Source organism: Typopeltis vanoorti, chromosome 11 (assembly GCF_054136105.1).
Source record: "Typopeltis vanoorti isolate ZY-2024b chromosome 11, IOZ_Tvanoo_1.0, whole genome shotgun sequence".
Taxonomy (NCBI): domain Eukaryota; kingdom Metazoa; phylum Arthropoda; class Arachnida; order Uropygi; family Thelyphonidae; genus Typopeltis; species Typopeltis vanoorti.
The window spans coordinates 108,918,956-108,942,195 of record NC_143559.1 but is presented as its reverse complement, the minus strand read 5'-3'; the positions used below and the strand labels follow the sequence as shown (position 1 = coordinate 108,942,195).

The 23,240-nt window shown below is 35.6% G+C and overlaps 1 protein-coding gene across 1 annotated transcript in view; it reads right to left on the bottom strand.

Moving 5' to 3' along the window:
• Window positions 1-23,240, bottom strand: part of LOC150101923 (uncharacterized) — a 1,001,066-nt gene that overhangs the window by 200,914 nt on the left and 776,912 nt on the right. Inside the window, exons 112-116 of the mRNA XM_090399931.1 lie at window positions 20,229-20,489; window positions 15,991-16,059; window positions 11,032-11,214; window positions 5,325-5,405; window positions 5,028-5,210 (exon numbers count right to left, since the gene is read on the bottom strand). Coding sequence (XP_090256057.1) covers window positions 5,028-5,210; window positions 5,325-5,405; window positions 11,032-11,214; window positions 15,991-16,059; window positions 20,229-20,489 — 777 coding nt within the window. The remainder of the gene's footprint in view (window positions 1-5,027; window positions 5,211-5,324; window positions 5,406-11,031; window positions 11,215-15,990; window positions 16,060-20,228; window positions 20,490-23,240) is intronic.

The window sequence follows — 23,240 nt, the reverse complement described above, 5'->3', positions numbered from 1 at the left end:
ATTAATTTTAAAACTTTCTTACACACTCTTCTTTTGAATAAGAAATTCAATTTTATAATGCTCAAAATTAAATGGTGATCACTTCCAATTTCAAATTCTCTGTATACTCTTGTTTCCTGAACCAGTGGGAAAACATTGCTATCAACAATAGTCAATGAACCTTTTCTTCTTATTATTATTATTATGTGACACCTCCAAGGAGTCCAAGGACTCATTGCGGAAGGGCACTATGCTACATACATATACTACAGGATCTTCAATTTAATGTTGCAAAATGTAAGGTTATGCACTTTGGGTCGAAAAGTTTGCATATTGTGTATCACATTGATAGTATTGGGTTGCAGGAAATTGATGAGATTAGGTACTTGGGGATAATGGTGGACAGAGAGCTGAAGTTCAGAGGGCATATTGCAAAAGTTGGTAAAATAATTCAAAGGGTTACTTGGATGTTGAAAAACATACTAAGTTAAGATAGGGAGGGTATTATAAGGCTATTTCTAAAGCTATGATAAGGTTGCATCTTGACTGTCATGCAAGATTTGGTCACCTGGGTTACTTGGGGGTTAAGGATCTGTTGAAGAGGACTCAGAGACCAGTGACCAAAAGGGTGACAGATCTGTGAAATGCTCCCTATGAGTATTTGGTTCAAGGTGTTTGGATTGCAAAGTTTGATAAGTAGAAAAGATAGGACATGATAGAAACTTACATTAAAAGGGTTCATATAATTGACACCGAAGAAATTTTTGATACACGATGAACAGAGAGAGAGAGAACTAGGAGTTGTGTAAGGGTGTGTGTGTGTGTGTGGACTACATTTTTTTCTTGGAGAATGGTGGGTGAGTGAGTGGAATCAATTGCTAGAATTTGTTGTGAGTGCCCTGACAGTTAATAAGTTTAAGGAGAGGAATGATGGGCATTATGTGTATAAAAGTTAGTGTGGGTCATCCAGGATGAGCCTTCTGACTACATAGAGATATCTGAACAATCATAATAATAATAATAATATAAAGTTCCTGCATTTAAACAAATCTAGTTGCTCATAACATGTCCTTCAAACTACCCATAAATTAATTGAAACCATACATGCATATTGTGTAACTTTCAATCTGATGAATTTCTTTCTTTGACTTCTTGCCTCACATTGCTAAAACCAAGACTCAGATAGCAAGATATAATTTTGAATGGAATAGGAAATGAATATCTTCATACTAGAAAGGACTTGGTCAGAACAAATGTTTTGATCAGGAAAATGAAAAACAGAGTAGAATAGCAATTCTGGAGGACATCCATTTAGCAATACAGTGACCAAACTATTGACAGGTCTGTGGATAAAAAAGTTGAGGGCTGCTGGGAGCACTCTATAGAAAAGAAGGCTTTTGCAGGATTATATTGACGTTATCAAGAAAGATGCTCTCACTGTTTGGATAGTTGGATCACAGAAAAATTTTAAGCTGCTAGAGTGTTCTATCAGAATTTGATGTGCAGTAGATACAACAAATGAATGTGACAGAATGCAGAAACTGTGAGCCAGAGAAAATCAAATATTTATATGTGACAAACATATATATATATATATATATATATATATATATATATATATATATATATATATATATATATATATATATATATATATATAGGTTTGGAATATTAGATCCTCAAATTGGATCCTGAGATGTCCAGGGTGACTAGTCATTCGAGGACATCTGTTAGAAAGGGATATATGTGGAATTATAAGACTGGTAATTATGAAAAGCTCAGGAAACAGCTTGCGATAATAAATTGGAAAGGTGAACTGGATGGAAAGAATATCAATGCTGCTTGGGCCATACTCAAGAACTATTTGGTGGAGGCAATATCACAGTATATTCCAAAGGTTAAGAGGGTAAATAGAGTAGGTGTAAAATGGATGAATCAAGAAATAAGTATGCAATCTGGAAGAAGAAGGTATTATGGAAGAAACACAAAATGAGTATAATAAATTTAGTTTAATCCTTTATTCAAGTGTGAGCAAACAAAGTTTGCGCCCGAAAGTAGCTGCAGCACTGGGGTCAGGTAGTACAACGATGGGCAACTCGTAGCAAAGGTGGACCAAGCTAACATCACTCCTATCTCAGTATCTCCCATAATGCAAAACACATCTCCTTGTGGATATGTATAATGTTATGCATTAAGGGAAGGGCCACTACCCAGACTAGTTCGACCTTTATTGAGGTCTCTTCAGTGGGAGCCAGGCCTAGACATGGAGATACCAGGCAGAAGCAATAGCGAGGTTATCTTTACCTATAGGAGTTGCCAAAAGGTGTGCCACCTTTTTATTAAATTGCTCTGGATTTAGAGAAAGATGTTGAAAGTTTATTTTTCACTTGGTTAGACCATAATAAATTTAGTTTAATCCTTTATCCAAATGTGAGCAAACAAAGTTTGCACCTGAAATTATCTTCGGGACTGGGGTCAGGTAGTACAACACCGGGCAACTCGTAGCAAAGGTGGACCAAGCTAACATCACACCTATCTCAGTATCTCCCATAATGCAAAACACATCTCCTTGTGGATATGTATAATGTTATGCATTAAGGGAACAGCCTGGCTCCCACTGAAGAGACCTCAATAAAGGTCGAAACTAGTCTGGGTAGTGGCCCTTCCCTTAATGCATAGCATTATACATATCCACAAGGAGATGGAGTTTTTCATTATGGGAGATACTGAGATAGGAGTGATGTTAGCTTGGTCCACCTTTGCTACGAGTTTCCCAGTGTTGTACTACCTGATCCCAGTCCTGAAGATACTTTTAGGTGCAAACTTTGTTTGCTCACCCTTGGATAAAGGATTAAACTAAATTTATTATAGTCTAACCAAGTGAAAAATAAACTTTCAATAAAATGAGTATTTATAACAACCAATTGCATGAGAAGTACAAAGAGCAGGCGAGGAAGGTGACTAGCTTGATAAGGGTAGCAAAAATGCAATATGAGCAGCAGTTAGCTAAAGCGGCCAAAAAAAAATCCTAAGGAGTTTTTTCGATATGTGGCCAGTAGAAGAAAGAATGATTATGGTAGGATGGGATTGATTGGTGAAAACGGAGGAATGCTAACCACTGTGGAAGATATAGTTGAGATATTTAGTAAGCAATTTCTAAAGGTATTTCATTCTTGTAAATGTAGCATCATGCAGAACTTGAAAGCAGTGGGAAAGACAGAGGAGGAGGAACTGTTAGTAAGTGAACAGGAGGTATATGAGGAATTGAATAGACTTGGTGTAAATAAGGCTGTAGGACTTGATGCTATTTCACCACATGTCTTGAGGGAATGTGCCAGAGAGTTAACAACAGCGTTTGCATATCTTTTCAACATGAGTCTCTCACTGGGTCAAGTTCCAAGGGAGTAGAAAGAGGGTAAAATTGTTCCAATTCATAAGGGAGGTGATAAGAGTAAGGCTTTGAATTATAGACCAGTCTGTGTGTCTGGAGTTGTGGTCAAGACATTGGAGAAGTTAGTTAGGACTAAGATTCAATATTGGGTTGACAATATTGAATCTTTGGCAGCCAGCATGGATTTACTAAAGGAAGATCGTACTTTAGCAATCTGCTTGCTTTTTATGATAAAGTGACAAATGCGTTGGATAAGGGTGTTGCATATACAGTGGTATATTTAGATTTTGCAAAGGCATTTGATAAATTGCCACGACAAGCTGGTAATTAAATTGGAACGGATGGGGCTGAACAATAGATTGGTTTGCTGGATTGGAGATTGGCTGTCTGATAGGTAACAGTGAGTTGTCTATGGAGGAGTGATATCCCAGAAGAGGAAAGTTACTAGTAGTGTACCTCAAAGGTCTGGTTTGGGTCCATTGCTGTTTAATTTGTATGTAAATGATATTTGGAGAGGTCTGAATGGTGATATGCAGTTGTTTGCAGATGGTGCAAAGTTGGGAAGAGCTATCAGAAGTAGTGTGGATGCTGTAGCTTTGCAAGAGGACTTGAATACACTGGCTGAATGAGTGAATGAGTGGGGATGTCAATTCAATGTTTCAAAGTGTAAGGTTTTGAAATTTGGGAAGCAGAGATGAGATGCAAAGTACACAATCAGTGGAAATATCTTGGAGGAGGTAGAGGAGATGAGAGATTTGGGAGTGATTGTAGACAAGGACCTAAAATTGTGAAGACAACACAGCAGATAATGGGAATGATGCGGAGGACATTGACTTGTAGAAGTAAGGATGTTATGATTCCTTTGTATAAGGCTTTGATCAGGCCACATATGGATTACTGTTATCAGTCGATGGGTTTGATCTAGTCACCTGGTTTTCAAAAAGATGAAAATGCGTTGGAAAAAGTTCAGAGGCGATTGACTAAGGTAGCTTCTGGTCTCTGGAATGTAGAGTATGAAGACAGATTGACAAAATGCGATTTGCAGAAATTGGTGGATAGAAGGAGGAGGGGGGGGGGAGATATAATTGAGCCATATAAGTTTTTACGAGGTTATTACCAGATTAATGTCAGGGAGGTTTTGCACAGAATGGGTGAGGATAGCAGGAGAACAAGAGGTCATCCCTGGAACTTGTATAAGGAGGGTGTGAGCAGGAGTGAGGAGCAGGTTTTTTGCATGGAGAGTGGTGAGTGATTGGAATGCATTGCCCAAGAGTGTGGTGAGGGCAGAGACAGTGAATATATTTAAGGCATGGTATGATAAACTGTGTGTATAACAGTGGCCCTCCCATGATGAGTCTTTGACTCCATGGAGGTTTTTATAATAATAATAATAATGTCTTACTCTTGTGGCAGAAGGAATTATACATGGTGCATGAACAGTCAAGATGAACAATGCTTGTTGTAGATGTAAGTAAACAGTCAGTTAAATTAAAAAGAGGTCGTGTATTTTTTAAGGCTTCTGAAATATTTGCTTTTGTGAAAATAAGTTACTTATTTTTCAGTACAGAAATTAGCGAATCATCCTAGTCTCAAGTAATTATGAATGAGAATCAAGTTATTAGAAAATTATAAATATTAAGATTATGAAAGAACTTACTTTGTCGACAAAGCACATTAGGATCACCAGTAAGAGGAGCAGGACAAGTACATACTGGTCGATGGGTTTGAACTAAGCATTCAGCATGCTGTCCGCATACATCTGGATATAAACAAGGATTCTGACACTGTCTATTAATACATGCTTTTTCAAAAGGACAATTTTCATCACGCCGACAGCCAGCTGAAATCAGAGTAAAACATTTTTTTACATTTATTCCTAATTTTTTTACTAATTTTGACATTTTATAAATTAAGTGTGTTAAGCCTATAACAAACTAAAAGAACCCACACTTACGCAAACATTTTGTTGCTTCACATATCTTTCCAATTGGACAATCAGGATCGGCAACACATTCCGCAGGAGGTTTTGGAGGAACTAAACAGAATTATAAAAATTAATCACATCAAATATGCAATGAAAAAAATGAACATGAATATCCAACAAAAAATTATATTGCATTAGCCAAAGTATAATATTCATTAATAAAAATTTAGCAGAGCCAAAGATGCTAAAAGTACAGGCATACCCTGGTCATCATATAGTGCATTTCATCATATTATGAATCACTGCAGCCCCCCCCCCCCATCTTATAGATGCATGTAATGGTTTAATAATGTTTTTAAACAATCATATATGTGCAAAAATGATGTAAATGGTTTTGTCAATTGAGTTTATTTGTCCAAAAATTGTTGGAATAAGTGAAATAAGGATGATATCCTGACAGGAATAGAAATGGAAGGGTACGATGTTTTCTGTGATGACAGAAAGGACGAGAAGGAAGGAAGGAAGGTACTGTTGAGGATAGACAGGCGAATTATGTATGCACAAAGTGAAGATGTGAGATATAAATAGTAGAAATGGTTTTGAAGTATGGCGGGAGGTGGAGGTTGAGAGGAAGAGATTTGTTTTAAACAACTGCAACAACAGTAGTGTGAGGTAAGTTTAGCCTATAGCCTATCTCAGTGTTCGATACACCATTGTCACTGAATTTAATCATTTTAATCTTAGTATGTAATGTGGAGCAACAACATCCTTACCCTGAACTTTATCTTCCATTATTAACAGCAGTAAAATAAAGTAATAGTTATAAACAGTTTATAATTCACAGCAAAACACCAAAACGCAAATTAATATAGCTAGCTAGCAATGACATCATAAACAAACAGTTCACAAAAAATGCAAATTGGTTCATGGGAGCATCATGACACTAAAAGTTTCATATAAGCAAATGTGTATAAATGGACATTCATCATAATTGAAAAGTGTCCTATGAGTGAATTCAGCATTGTATAAATGGGCATTGGTCATAATTTAAAATCATTGTACATGAGTCATCATATATCCTGGTAGACAGGCTTATACATTAGTTACTCATAACTATTATTTTTTTTAGAAATAACAACATATACTAAAATATTAATTATAAAAACTTTAATAAATACTTTCCTATATTTTGGCAACATTACATTGCCATCATCAGGGGTTACAGAAAAATGACATGTGCATGCAAGCACTAACACTGGACAAATGAGATTAAAGAAAGGCAACCAAAGTAGTGCTTAGAGTTCTAAATGACACACTCTAGTGGGCTAAATTGTGTAGTCTTGGCTGTTGGGCTGAAGATCAAATAATGAATGCTTCCCAAATTTGGGGCAATTTCATGCACCCAAATTTGTTGAAGTTTGGGAAGTTTTTCAGGGTTGAGGCAGATTCGAGGAACAGCCTTTCATTCTTGCATTTGCTGCAGTAAAAGAGTGGCCTTCTTCCAGCATATCTTTTGGTGGGTGTCCAAAACATGGTCAGCAAGTCCGGGTGGCTGTATTGGTTGAACTGGATGTAGTCCTTGTGTTCAAAAATTCTGATATTGGCTGTTCTGCCTGTTTGCCATAGTAGGGCAGTTTGCAACTGCAAAAGTCCATAAACTCCTTGGACTACCAAAAATCCCTAAACAAAGTGTGCCATTATGTTCTACTGTGGATGGCACTGATTCACCCACATACAAATTAGCCACTCACACAGTATACTGGCAACACATCTTAACACATATAAAATTCAGCCCACTTTAAAGCCAGTATAGAAAACCTCACACTCCAACACAATGATATAATGGTCAGTTTTGATGTATCCTCTTTATTCACTAATGTCCCATTAAAAGATACCTTAGACCTCATCCAAGCCATAATTCCTCCTGATATCTCAGCCCTGTTTCAGTTCACCATGAACTCAGGGTATTTTGTTTGGCAAGGAAAATTTTATAAACAGATAGAAGGAACAGCCATGGTTTCTCCACTTTCATCACCCCTAGCCAACCTCTTCACTGAGACCTTTGAAGAAAAAGCCTTAAACTCTGCCCCATATAAACCCACTATCTGGCTACACTACACAGATGATGTGTTCTCCATTTGGCCACATGGCCTGGATATACTCCACAATTTTTTAACATAACTAAACAATCAACACCCCGGGATCAATTTTCTAAGGAAAGTTTACCTTAGAAAAGGAAAATAAGAACAGTTTCCCATTCTTAGACACTCTAAATAATACACACTCTACACACCAGCTTGATGGATCCCTGGCATTCTCCATTTACAGAAAAGCTATTCATACAGGTAGATAGATTCACCAGCAGTCCTTCCCCCACAATATGGGATTATAAAAACCATATATAACAGGGCAAAATTAATCAGTTCTGATAACAGTGAACTAACTAATGAACTTGACCATATTCTAAAAACTTTCCTAACCAATGGATATAATCCCTATAAAATCCAAAAAATACTGAAACCCTGTAACTGCAATCCCCTCCCCTCTCCCTTTAGAGCAGAGATTACTCAAGATCTATCACCATTCCATATATCTGAGGTACATCCAAAAAATTGACAAAAATACTAAGGAAATACAACCTTACAACCACTTACAGACCACACAGAAAATTGACATCCCTTATCTGCTCCACCACAGACTAGCCACATTCCCTAAACCTACCATGGCCAAACAGGTAGGACAGCCAATATCAGAATTTCTGAACATAAGGATTACATCCAATTCCACCAATACAGCCACTCAGGACTTGCTGACCATGCTGTGGACACCCACCACATGACACGCTGAAGAAGGCCACTCTGTTACACTGCAGATAGCAAATACAAGCATGAAAGGCTGTTCCTCGAATCTGTCTCAACCCTGAAAAACTTTCCAAAACTCAAACCTAGGGGGTATACCATTTAGAACTCTAGACCCTACTTTGGTTGCCTTTCTTCAACCTCATTTGTCAGTGCTTACATGCATATATTTTTTTTTTGTGATTCCTGATGATGGCAATGTAACATTACTGAAATATAGGAAAGTATTAATTAAAGTTTTTATTTAAGAGGGTCCAGAGGCAATGACTAAGACAATGTCAGAACTTTGGAATACTTTGGATTTTTTACATGGAGAACTGTCAGTGAATGGAACACATTATCAGAATGTGTTGTTAATGCAAGGAGTGTTAAGGATTTTAAGATTCTATATGATAAATATGTTGTCAGTCAAATGAACTCACATGATGAGTCTGCCCACTCCATGGAGGATGTGTAATAATAATAATGATAATATTAATAATAATAATAATAAGAGAAGAAGTGGCAGCCAAACTGGACAGTTGGAGGAAAGTACTGAAAGAGAGAGGTATGAAACTGAGCAGAAGTAAGACCAAGTATGTGTTGCAAAGTGGATGGCAGCCAGGAGACAGATCTGGAGCTGGAAGGAAATGTCATCAGGAAGGTCAGTGACTTTAGATACTTAGGTTCAACAATGAAAGAGGATGGTGAGGCTGGGAAGGAAGTGGGATGCAGGATACAAGCAGGATGGAGGAACTAGAGAGAGAGATGGCTGGAGTGCTATGTGATAAGAGGGTGCCGATCAAACTAAAAGGCAAAATCTACAGGACAGTAGTGAGACCAGCTATGATGTATACTTTGGAAACTGTGGTCCTGAGGAAAAATAACATCAGCAGGATGGAGGTAGCAGAGATGAGAATGCTTAGGTGGATGTGTGGTGTGACCAGAAAGGATCATCTGAGAAATGACTATATAAGGGGAACGGTGAGAGTTACGAACTTGGGAGCAAAGATACAGGAGGCAAGGTTGAGATGGTTTGGTCATGTGATGAGGAGGGAGGAAGAGTATGTGGGAAGAAAGGTCATGCAGATGGATGTGCAGGGGAAGAGGAACACGGACAGCCAAAGAAGAGATGGAGGGAGATGGTAGAGAAGGACTTGAGGATGAAGAAATTGGATGTAGCTACAACCCAAGACAGGAAGTTGTGGAGGAGACTCACCACAAACAGTGACCCTACTTAAGTGGGAAAAGCAGCAGAAGAAGAAGAATGATAATGATAATAATAATAATTAATATTTTAATATACGTGTTATTTCTAAAAAAAAATAATAGCTATGAGTCATCGTAGAGTGAAGCATCATAAGGCAGGGTATCACTGTATATAATTTGATTCTTTTCATTATAGTTTTTTTAAATATTAAATTCAATTACTTATATATACAGGTTGTTTAAAAAACAGTTCCTTACTGTAGCAAAAAACATAATTTATTTATTTATTTAAGATTTTTGCTTTAACATCCAAAGATGATTCCTACAAAATGGCCAACATACTGACATGCTTTGTTTTATACAAATTTTAAACTTTTAAGCTTCCAATTTTTTTAAAAAAAAATCTTAATTTTTCAAAGTCCATTGTCTCTCTCTCTCTCTCTCTCCCTCTGCTATTAGTTCCATTCGTATTTTTTTCATATCTTTACACTCGTGTTTTATTATTTTTATTTCTTCCCTAGCTCTTGAGAATATATCTCTACAATCATATATTTGTTCTTCAATGATACTCAACTTTTTCTTGCCATATGTTTTTCGGATCAATCAAGTTCAGCACTGAACATCGTGTCATCCTTACCTTCTTAAAAGTACCTGCCTAGGTATGATGCTAAAATACTTTTGTGAGTGGGATCCAGTTAAAACATGGAAATTTGAACAAGGAAATACACTTTTCTATATAATTTATGAGAAAATTTGAAAATTTAGAACATTTAAAAATAATTATAATTAAAACCAAAATTATCTCTCATGTGTGCTGGTTAGTTATAACATTGGGAAGCTTATAAATGTATTTACTGCAATGATTTTCATTGTTCATCCAGTGCATGACTGCTACCCTACTTACAAGAAGTATGAAAAAACACTATTCTGTCTCTAGAGAAGGTTTTTCTGGATTAGCTTTTAGTTTGCCAACAATCCCAAAATGTATAATTGGTTTACAACCTTTGATGGGTTGGATTCACATTTAAAACACACATATTAATGAAAGCGTTCTCATCAGTGAGACAGATATCACAGTTTTATGTGACTAATTAAGCCAAATCAAACAAAAAATAAAGTAGACTATTCTTAGTTATTAAAAAAAAAAGTCATGACTAGTTTTGCTTTACTCTTGAGGAATTATCTTTTGCAAAGAAACACAGAAGAAGAAGACTCAGCAAAACACAACAAACATTAGAAATCGTAACTACGATTGCTTTCAAAAAAAAAAAAGATTGCTATAGTTTGAAACTATCCTGGACTTGTTGACATTGGTATGCACACCAATGTCAAGTGCATGCATGCAATCTCATTTTTGCCATAATTGAATTATATATATATATATATATATATATATAACTTAATCTATTTTAAAATGTCTAAGAGAAAAGTCAAAATCACGCTTCTATATTCAAAGACCACAAATTTGAAGAAAAAGATTTCAATCTATAGAACTATCACAACAATCTTTTTTCCCCTGTCACCTATACACACCAATCAAGTTCATATAAAATTCATTGCTAAAAATTAAATCAGAAGGCTATCTTCATTTTGATGATAAGAGATGATTTCGACAAATTGTTTTGAATGCTTTTAAGAAGACATAAAATTTAAAACTATTGAAACTGTTCAAACTAAAAAACTTGGCTTACTTTCTCTGCAGTAATCAAATGGATTTCCTTCATAACCTACTCGACAAGTGCAAAGTGGACGATGAACTACTGGTCTACATTCTGCATTTCTGCCGCAAGCATCATGCACTGTACATGGATCAACACAACGACTGTTAACACAAGCTTTGTCAAAGGTGCAATCAGAATCTCTCCGGCATCCATCTGTTAAGAAAACCAGCAAATATTTAAAGTAAACAATAAATATAATAAAAGATATTTTCAAGGGGGTGTGCTTTTTTTTTTTTTAATACAAACCGTTTCAAAACTTTTATAGTTTCAAAATCACTCAATTACTTAGGGTAGAGAGAAGAACATATCAACCTTTTATGCATTAATATAATATCCAAAATGCACCATGGCAATAATGAGAGTGTTTGGCAGAATTATTGTTCTGAAGATTACATGCTTTAAATGATATTTTTTATTCCAAACTCCAGTAAATGCTGAACTTTTAAATATTCAGGATTACCCATTCCATTATGAAAATAAAGCTTGTATGGAATGAAAAAGACAATACAGAGTGAGCTTCATGAGTCATTCAGTACTCATCATCAGAAACTTTAAAATATGAGGGATAAATCAGAAAGAGTCTGCGATGTATTTCTTTAGAATTTAAAATTTGCATAATGGCAATACAAACAAGTATGTGCGTTCTCAACATAATCCACAAAGGTTTTGAATACACTTAATTTAATGGTGAGATTTTTGTATGCCTGCAGAAAAAAAATTTTTTTTCAGCTGAGTAGTAAAATCACTTCACACTGTTCTCATTTGGAACGTTCTAAGTAGCCAGTGACTATCATCTGGTAAAATCATCATGTATTTACATCACTTTGCTTACCAGTGAACTGAACTGTTGCCATATTTGGTCTCAAGAAAAAGTATCTCTAATTTCTAAACCTCTCTCTCTCTCTTTACATAGAGTGTGGGTGATACCCTACAAGGACATGCCAAATATAATGTGAAGAACCTGAACTGCCAACATTCCTTGATTCAGCAGTAAAATAGTTCTGCAGGCTGGCCATTATCTAATGGCCAGCCTGCAGAAATGATCTGAAATTTCAGAAATAATCTGAAAAGCACATGAAATGATCTTGTTCACTAGACATCAGAGATTGCTCAAGAAAGTAACAAATAATGAAGTTACCACTTACTCTAAAAGATCATGGCATGAGAGAGTCCAAGTATCGTGGTGTGCAAGTGGGTACTAACAAGAGCATGCAGTGGACAGACACAGAGACAGATTATCCTCTGTTGTGAGAGATGGGTCTGAAAGTCTTTCATCCTACACTGCATCATACCCTTATACCCTTACTCTTTAATTTAACTCTTTCCCAATATTATCCATGAAAGTCATCAAAACTTTTTCTGATAACACTGGAGAAAACTGTACTAAAAATAATCAAAAATAACAATGCTCCAATCAAAAATGTATGCAATAAAACATATCAGGCTCACTCCAAAGCAACATTTGCATGGCTTTAATATAAACATAAATGATGTGCGCCACTATGTACAGACATCTAATCTGACCTCTAATTATTATTGTTATTATAATTATCACCCTCAGACCTCCATGGAGTCAAGAATCATTGTTGGAGATCCTCCATCATGCATTCAGCTCATTATGCCATGCCTTAAATATATTCACATTCTCTGTAGACACCACAAACTCAGGAAATGTATTCCGATTATTCACCATTCTCCAAAGCAAGAAACCTGCTTTTCACTCTTTTGCTCAACCCTTATGATGACAAGCAGTCATCCCTATAAAGGGATGACTGCTTGTTCTCCAACATCTTCCACTATTCTATGAAAACCCACTTCAACATTAATCATATAACAACACCTTACGAACTTGTATGTCTCTATCATATCGACCCCCTACACCTCCTATCCACCAGACTATACTTCAATTTTCTCAACATTTCTTCAAGCTCAACATTCCAGAAACCACATTGCTTAATTGCCTCTGGATTCATTCTAGTAAATCTTCTTCCTTTTACAATACAGCTGTCATCTTATTGTAATAAATAAGCAGATTACTAAAACATTACTTCCCTTTAGCAAATAATATAATAGCACTGCTGTCAACCCAATTCTGTATCCTGGTTCTAACTAACCTCTCCAACAGTTTAACCACAACACCTGACACACAGATTGACCTATAATTTGAAGCTTGAGTTCTGTCACCTTCCTTATGAAGCAGAACAATCATGCCTTTCTTCCACTTCTTTTGAACTTGACCCAATGTAAGACTCATTAAATGAATATGCTAAGACAAATATCACCTCCCTGGCAGATTTCCTCAAAACACATGGTGACCTATCATCAAGTTGAAAAGCCTTATTAACATCAAGTTTCCTCAAATCCCCATATAACTCTTGTTCCCTCACAGGCTCTCCTCTTCTCCTTCCATTGCTTTCAAACTCCACATTATGTCACATTCACAAGGATGAAATACCTTTATGAACTGCTCAGTTAATATATCAACTATAATTCTCCATGGCAGCTATCCTTTTACAATTCTCTTCAAACAATGTCACCCTTCCATAACCATTCTTTTCATTCTTTTTCTGCTGGCTACCTATTGAAAGAATGCTCTTTTTTCTTTTTTTTTGGCTTCATTAGCTAACTGCTGCTGCTCATAACTGCATTTTGCTACCCATGTCAACCTAGTCAATCTCCTAGTGTGTTCTTTGTACTCCTCACAAAAATAATTATTACCACTCATCTTATGTTGTCCCCATAATGCTTTCCTCCTCTGTACTGCATGCTTAATCTCTGCATTCATCCATGTTACACCTACCTTATTTAACCTTCTGAACCTTGGAATACATTTAGACAATACATTATAAATTCTCTACTTCTACTAGACAATTTCGGAATATCACCAAACAGAACTGATCTCCTTTCCACCTTCTCATTCCATTGAAAGCTGCAAACATTAATCACTTCATGTGCACTCTCACCAACCAGAGGGAGATTTAACAACTCATTTATAATGTCATCCTCTGATGAGATGATTAAATGCAAGACTTGATCCTTGCATACCCTCTGTTACATACTGTTTGAGGTAGTTGTCCCTGAAAAAGTTGAGAAATTAGTTTTTTATTTCCAGATGCAATCTCATCATTCCAGTCTATATTGCTATAATTAAAATCACACATAATGATCTCTTTTTTCCTATTTGCATATACATTTCATGGTCCCTATTCCCTTGCCCATTCAGGTACATACCAGATCTAGTGCACCTGTAACCTATCCTACATCTAACCTATTCTTGGTAGTGCAATTGGAAGAACAACAGAACACTGCATCCTTTGATTGGAAAAGACCTGGGTTCGATTCTCATCCTAATATGAGAGCAATCTTTACATGGGCTTTTTCAACTGAAGGTGAATTAGAAAATCTCATACAGAGGTAGAAGGGTTTTTTTCTCCCAGAAACTCTGATTTTTCATCCCACATACAGGCAAATTGGCCACAAGAACACACAATTTAGAGACAAAAAAATGTTGTTGTTGTTGGTGGTGGTGATGATGATGGTGGGTGATAGATGGCATTGATGGTATGGCAAAAGTTACCTGTATTATTATTCTCACAGAGCTTATTTCTGGATTATGCTTCTTCTATAGGTATCTTCACAGGGGCTGATCTGTTGAAATGGCAACCATCATTTATCTATATTCCTTAAACCTGTAAACACATGGATTACTGCTTGTTACATTTATCTGATGTCTAGCTCCCAACCTAACAAACTAATTTCTTGTCCTTCTCTTTTATTTTACATCTACCCCTGTTTTTATGAAGTTTTCTTCTCACCATTTTCTGCAAGAACTATGACCTTCATTTGCTCAAAAAAACATATCAACAGATTCTTCTTTCTTCTTAAATCCCTTCTGCCTCATATACATGCATATACAGCAATAATGAGGCTAATTATAATGTGCTATAATTAGCCTCATGCACAAAGGTTTTGCAACCTTTTGCATGAGGCTAATTATAAAGAAAATGTAGTCAGTTGAGTGGCCATGTTCACATGATTATTTTAGAAAAAATTGAATTACTCGAGACAAATTATTTATTTAAATAACCAAAGGGTTACATTTTTACAGCTGTGTGCATTCAGAGCAGGACCAATAAAAAAAAACTAATAAAAAATGCATATACTTTTTGATACCACCAAAGCATTGCCAGATGTAATGAAAAATGTGATAGGCTGATCCAGTAACTCCTTGGCTATGCACAATCTAGTCAACTAACTGGAAATAATCTTAAAAAATTTCATCTTTTTTTATAACTTTTGGATTCCCCCACTCACAAATACACAAACACAAATTTAAAAAAAAAAATGGAAATACAATTTTTACAATTTCCAGATAAATTTATTTAGAAATTCTAGATTCTGATTGTACTTGGAAGTTTTCATAATGAGCACATTAGATTCAAAAATATTTTTTGAATTTCATTAATGATGTCATGATTTTTTAAAATATGTTCAAGTGCTGTATTTCTGATTTTAAAAATTCAAACTTTTTCTAAGAAAATACTTAGATGCATTTTGATATGACATAATTTTAGATACCGCTCCTCCCATCATAGTACTACACTCTCTGAAATTCCCATCTTCTTTAAGGATGACTTCCATACATGTTAATTGGCACTACTCAATATGCAAAGTGTTCACAAGCATTTTTCAAATATGCACCAAGGCAATTCCTTTTGTCACTAATGTTTGCTAACATTCAATGCTAAGAGTTGTCCGATGAGCACGTGCTTTTTCACATGTTAGCACATAATTTTATTACATTACCTTAATGCTGAGGTTTGGATGATATAGATAAACATTCAAAGTATTTTAATTGCTATAAATAATCTTTACATTTTGTATCTTATAAAATAACAGGCAACTTGTTCAAGAAAATTACATACTTACCAATGCATTTCTCATTTTCACATATTTTTCCGATATCACATGCCGAGTCACTTCGACAACCTATAAAAACTAATTTAAAAAAAAAAAAAGGGAGAGAAAGAAAGAAGACATTAATTTGTTGCCTAAAACAAGAAACAATAACCAGAAAATAAATATGTGCATTTCAGATATTTTCAAATAACAAAATATAAATTTGTTATTTGAAAAGATAATGAACTAACTACAACATCGCTTAATAAAGGGTAAAAGTTAGATAATTGGAATCTAACTTTGACATACTTGCAAGAAATATTAAGAGGTCCCAGAACTTCATTCTCAATGACCATTTGTTCTCTTTTTGTGGTATCAGATATCCATCTAGATACTGAATAGGCCAGTATTTTGGATGGGCTTGGCCAAACAAATTGTATTTTATATATTTACTTAAACTACAAAAATATGATGATACGTTTTTGAAAATTATGGAGACAACTACCGTGTTTGAATAAAAACTTTAGTTTAATATAACTAAAATCTACATTTGATGTTTCAACCTTTATGTCAAGGTCATCTTCTGGAGCATACAACTATACACAGAAAACAAGCTACACTACAATCAAACTGGTTTGTTAAAGTTACTGACCAACCGCTACAACAATTGTTGGCCTGACCTCTAGTGGGGAAAAAAAAAATAAAAATTTATAAGTAGTAGTTGTCTCCGTAATTTTCAAAAATGCATTTGGATCACCGTGTAAGCTTAAAAGAAAGGATATGATGATACAATTTGATCAAATGTTGTGCTGGGTGGTACACTGTCTGGACAAAGCTGCAGCTGTTTTTGTCAGGTTAACAGGGCAAATAGTGAAATATGAAAGGAAACTAGCTATGCAAGCTAAAGAGAATCCCAAACAGTTCTTTCAATATGCTGCAAGCAAGAAAAAAAATGTACACGGCAAAATGATTTTAAGGAATGACGATGGTAAGGAGGTCATTGAATCAGTCGATATAGTGGAGTTACTGAGCGAGCACTTTGCAAAGGTATATCATCCAGGTGGTGAAAAAATGAAGAAACCATTAGTTTATATGGGAATTGTGATGAATGAAGTGGAGGTGAATAGTCTATTACAGAACCTTAATGTGAATACATCTGTGGGATTGGATGGTATACCAGCACAGGTCTTGCGTGAAGCGGCTAAAGAATTATCAGTGCCCTTGACCGTGTTTTTTAATCTGAGTCTCGGGTCTGGTTTAGTCCCGAAGGTGTGGAAAGAGGGGAAAATAGTTGCATTGCATAAAGGAGGTCCAAGACTATGGTTGCAAATTACCGACCGATCAGCATATCAGGAGTCGTCAAGGTCTTGGAGAAAGTAGTCAAGGAAAAAATACAGGAATGGATTGATGAAAAATGATATACTGTACGGGAGACAGCATGGCTTTGTGAAGGGTAGATCATGCTTCAGTAACTTCCTCAAGTTTTATAACATGGTGACGGCTGAACTGGATAAGGGTAATGGGTTTACAGTGATACTGCTGGACCTGGCAAAGGCATTTGACAGGATACCACATGGAATTCTAATCCGTAAACTACAACATATGGGAATGGATATAGGGTTGGTGAGATGGATAGGTGGGTGGTTGATGGAGAGATATCAAAGAGTAGTTTATTCAGGAGTAGAGTCCAAAAGACAGCCTGTGACTAGTGGTGTGCTGCAGGGTTCTGTTCTTGGACCACTGCTGTTTAATTTGTTCATTAACGATATAGGGAAGGATCTAAGAGGAACAGTTCATTTGTTTGCTGATGATGCAAAGTTCGATAGGGCAATAGTGAATGCAGAAGATGTCAAAATCTTGCAGGACGACTTGGATAGATTGGAGTTCTGGACTAAGGAGAATGGATGTCAATTTAATGTGACAAAATGTAAGGTTATGCATTTTGGAGTGAAAAGATTAGCAGCAGTATACCACATTGGTGGAACTATACTCCAGGAGATTGATGAGGCAAGGGACTTGGGAGTGTTGGTGGAGAGGGAGATGAAGTTTAGGGGGCACATTGTAAAGTAGCTAAATCAGCTCATCAACTCACTTGGTTGTTGAAAAATACCTTGACAAGCAGAGACAAGCAAGTTATTGTACCTCTGTACCGAGCCTTGATAAGACCTCATCTCGACTACTGTGCCCAGATTTGGTCACCAAGGTTCCTTCTTGATGGGGAGGAGGTGGAGAGGATCCAGAGGCAAGTGACTAAGATGATAGCAGGTCTATGGAATGAACCATATGAGAACAGGTTGAAGATTTGTGGGTTGCAGAAATTAGTTGATAGGCGGAAAAGGGGAGATATGATTGAGACATTCAAATTGCTAAAGGGTTTCTATAGGATTAATTCAGAGGATATTTTTGAGATCAGGACTGGTGGTGGGAGAACTAGGGGACATCTATGGAAGCTGGGCAAGAGTGTGGTTAGAAGGGGTGTTAGAGCTGGGTTCTTTACCTTTAGAGTGGTAAATGAGTGGAATAAGCTGCCAGAGTCTGTTGTGGGTGCTATGACAGTGAGTGAGTTCAAGGCAAGGTATGATAGATACTGTGAGAATGTCGTATAGTTGTGTGGACATGATGTTTAGGGCTTCCTCGATGAGTCTAAGGACTCCATGGAGTCGCCCGTAATAATAATAATAATAATTAGCTACTGGAACAACATCTAATGCAACAGTATTTACAATAGGCAATATCAACATAAAAATTATCAATGGAAAAGAGTTAGCAGAAAACTGCAAAATGACGTAATCAATGTTCAACAAGATGAAGGAAACTAAAGCAGGTGAGATACTTATAAATAGTAACCGAAAGGCATTATCATCATTATTATGCCTATCAAGGAGTTAGGGCTAGAGTGGCCTGTTCTGGCCTTAGAAGTCATCATTGAATCTCTTAAGAGGATGTCCTGGTTTTCTTTTTCCTAATGGCTTGTAATTTAAGGCTTGTTTTGGTAATCTTTCTGTTTTCATTCTTTCAACGTGTTCCATCCATTTGGGTTTATTTTTTTAAATTTTTTCTATTACTGATTCCTGGTTTAATTCTTTCATAATTTCTTCATTTCTTTTGTGATCAAATAGAGTATAATTTTGCAGTTTTTCTCATAAACTTCATTTCAGCTGTTATTAATCTTTGTTTGTCTTTTTGTTTATTGCCCAGATTTTTCACTTCCATACAATAGGACTAGGTAGGGTTAATGTATTGTATACTTTTAGTCTGGTTTGTTTTTGTACAAGGTTTGGTTTAAATACAGAGTTAATTACACCTCTTATTTTTAAATATTTGCAATTTTTGGATTTATATCTTTTTCATTTTCATATGTAATCATACATCCTAGGTAGTTAAATGAATTCACCTATTCTAAAATCTTGTTATCTATTACTATTTTAGTTCTTACTGAATCTTGTCCTTTAAAGGCCATCATTTTTGATTATTCTATTGATATTATCATTCCAGTAAGGTGTTATATTCAGATAATACTGATTGTGAAAAAAAAATAGAGCAGCTATACAATTCAACTCTAAAAATAAACATCTCAATGATAGGTGATTTCAAATAATTGTGTGAAAATTTCAAAATGAGATATTTGATAATAAGATATATTCAGGTGATTATATACAAGATCCTAGCAGGGAAGAAATCCCATACATAACAGAAATAGAATTCAACTTTAAACATCATGATGACAGGTGATTTCAAATAATTGCATGAAGATTTCAAAATGAGACATTTGATAATGAGATGTATTCAGATGATTGTACACAAGGTTCTAGCATTAAAGAAATGGAGGTATTTTTTCAAGACATTTGAGAAAGAGATACAGAGAGGAATGTTGATATAAGTTGCCATCACCTCAATATTCTCAAAACTGATGGAGAAGGTCATCAACAACCCAGAGACTCATCACTTAATTAGTGACTACCAACATGGATTCCACCATTCTTATTTTATAGCAGACCTCTTGCTAGCCTTACCCACTTTTGGACACAGACTATGAAAAGATTTGGAGATCAAATCTTTTCATATCTTGATCAAATCTTCTTGATATATTCCAAGGCATTTGATTAAGCCTGACATTGTGGCAAGTAGCAACCTGATGTTTGCCTTTGAAATTATGACTTTAAATTACCATTCAACATGATATAAACCATTAATTCAACATAAACCATTAAATTATCTTCAAAGAACATAATTAAAAAAAAATTAGAGTGTATGCGATGTATACTTACGAACACACAAACGGTTTTCACAGATGTGATCCTGAAGAGGACAATCAGAATTGACAGTGCATTCGAACTGTATTTTAGCTGAACAACGTATTCTTGGATCACCACTATGATCAGGAGGACAAGAACAATCAGCTTTGTGATTAACTGGTCTACAGAGAGCACTAAAGCCACATGCATTATCATGTCTGTGGCAAGGATTTACACAGCGGCCTTGTAGGCATGCTTTGTCATATGGACAGTGGTCATCCACACGACATCCAACTAAGGAGAAAAATTACCTTTATCATATTTTCCCTTTTTATTTTTTTTTTTATATTTTTAGAAATCAATTTCTGTTTTTATACATTTTATAGTGTTTAGAAAATGCAATGTTCCACTAAACACTATATAGCCTTTAAATCAGACCTAACTGCCTAAACATTTGGTAAGATATAGTATTATACTATTATAGTATTAAAAGAGTATCCTAACACAGGATACATTTTATGCATCTTTTTTTTTTTTTTTTGCTTCTTTCTTGTTTTATCAATAAATTATTTAAAACAACAAAGCAATAATGCTTTTAGAAAATAATGTTTTTGATAAATATAATTATCTACTTTTACAATATATATTAAAGAAATTTGAATTACATATTTATATAGCTCTATCAACTGGCTATCTAATATGATTAATTAAACTTATTATAATATGGGAAGCTTGTTTATAATAGGCTGAACTAATATACTAGCTAACTGAATATATAGTGGCTACAGTAAAGGCTCAATAGCTCATTAAGTAATGATAAGAAAGGATCTGGGTTCAAATGTGAAGGATGTGAATATGTGCTTTTCAACTGAAGCTGAGTTAGCCAATGTCATAAAAAGGTGGTAGGATTCATAATCCCACAAAGGACAGAAAAACTGACTAAAAAAAAAAAGATACACAATTAATAGGCATAGTAAACTATGCAGATGGATTAATTACCCTACTGTAGCATTAATTAGGCTACTAGGGCCTAATTAATTTATTATTCATTTATTATTTATTATATATTTCAAGCAATTTTTGCGTGAAAGCTTGTGCTGTTTATAAATCATGTTCTGGTTCTGAAATAAATAATGAGAAATCATTGTTTAATAATATTAGAAAGAAATGCAAGAAATGTATTAATTACATTACAAAATGTCAGAACAGTAATTTTCAATTGCATGCTGTATTATATTTTTTAGAACATCTTGTCATATGAAATTCGATACAATTAATGGCATGTAATAAAATAGATAAATATTACTTCCCCTAATGCTCAGCTAACCTTTTCTGATCTTAGAATATTTCTAAGAACAAAATTTCTGGTTACACTTCAAAGATGGATGGAGAATCACTGATAATTATTTGTATACTCTGCAAAAATAATTAAGTGCCTTTTTGTAATTAAAATTTACTAAATAGTGGCTTGCCTAAGTTAAGTACTAGCTCTAGCTCATAATACATGGATATGCAACTCTAATCCTCTATGTAGTTATTATTATTATTATAGATCCTCTAGGGAGTCAGGGATTCATTGAAGGAGGCTGCATATCATTCACACCATGTGTCATAGCTTTTCTTGAATTCAATCACACTATTAGCACTCACCACATCAAGAGGTAAGCCATTTCAATCACATACTATTCTACAAGAGAAATATCTTTCCCTCATCCTTTTCTTAACTGCATTCATTCACCTTCCAAGGATGCCCTCTCTTCCTGTCCTTACCCACTATAAAATGAAATTTCCTTACAAGTCAATATTCAGAAATCTGCATCCGTCATCCTTCTTTCCCTGTCTGCAGTCCCATTCTCAATCTATCCAACTCTACAGTCCACAATCCCAATATCATCTTTAACATCCTCCTCTGCATCCTATCCACTATACAGAGAGAAGAGGAGGATGTTAAAGATGAGATCAGCACACAACAGTCCAAGCAGAGTTGTTGCCAGGTATTATATAATGAGGCAAAATGACTTCCTTATCTTTACAAGTCAATATTCATTTCAGCATTGTGATTATCTTCTGGGTTGGATCTGCATTCTTTGATATACGATAATTGAACTTCAGCTTCCTTTTAAAACTTCTAGATCCCTAGCCTGATCAGTTTCTTCTAGAATGACCTCACCAATATCATATTCCATTGGATATTTCAGTATATTAATGATATTGGCGAAGATTTGGATGGAGATATTCAGTTGTTTGCAGATGATGCAAAGTTGGGACAAACCATAAAGAGTAGTGAAGTTGTTGTGGCCTTGCAAGAAGACTTGAATAAATTTAGAGATTGGGCAAGCAAATGGGGATGTGAGTTCAATGTTGCAAAATGTAAGGTTTTAAAATTTGGAAAACAAAGATAGGATGCAGAATTTATGCTTGGTGAGAATATATTGATGGAAGTAGAGGAAATAAGAGATCTGGGTGTGATAGTGGATAAGGATCTAAAATTTAGGGGACACATCGCCAAAATTGTGAAGACAACACAAAGGCTTCTGGGAATGATGCGGAGGACACTGACGTGTAGAAGTAGGGAGATTCTTGTTCCATTGTATAAGGCTTTGATTAGGTCACACATGGACTATTGTGCCCAGATTTGGTCACCGGGTTTTCAGAAGGATGAATAGATGTTGGAAAGGGTCCAAAGGCGACTGACTAAGATAGTTTCTGACCTCTGGAATGTTGAGTATGAGGAAAGATTGAGAAGATCTAATTTGCAGAGTCTGGTGGAGAGAAGGAAGAGGGGAGATATGATAGAGACCTACAAGTTGGTAAGGGGTTGTTATAAGATCAATGGTGGAGAAGTTCTACAGAGAATAGTGGGAGATCAGGGGAGAACCAGAGGTCATCCCTGGAAACTGTATAAAGAGGGTGTGAGTAGGGGAGTGAGAGGCAGAGTTGTGAATGATTGGAATGCCTCGCCTGAGAGTGTGGTGTCTGCGAGGAGTTTGAGAGTGTTTAAGGCTCGGTATGATGCGTGTGTGATAAAAAGACCTCCCAGATGAG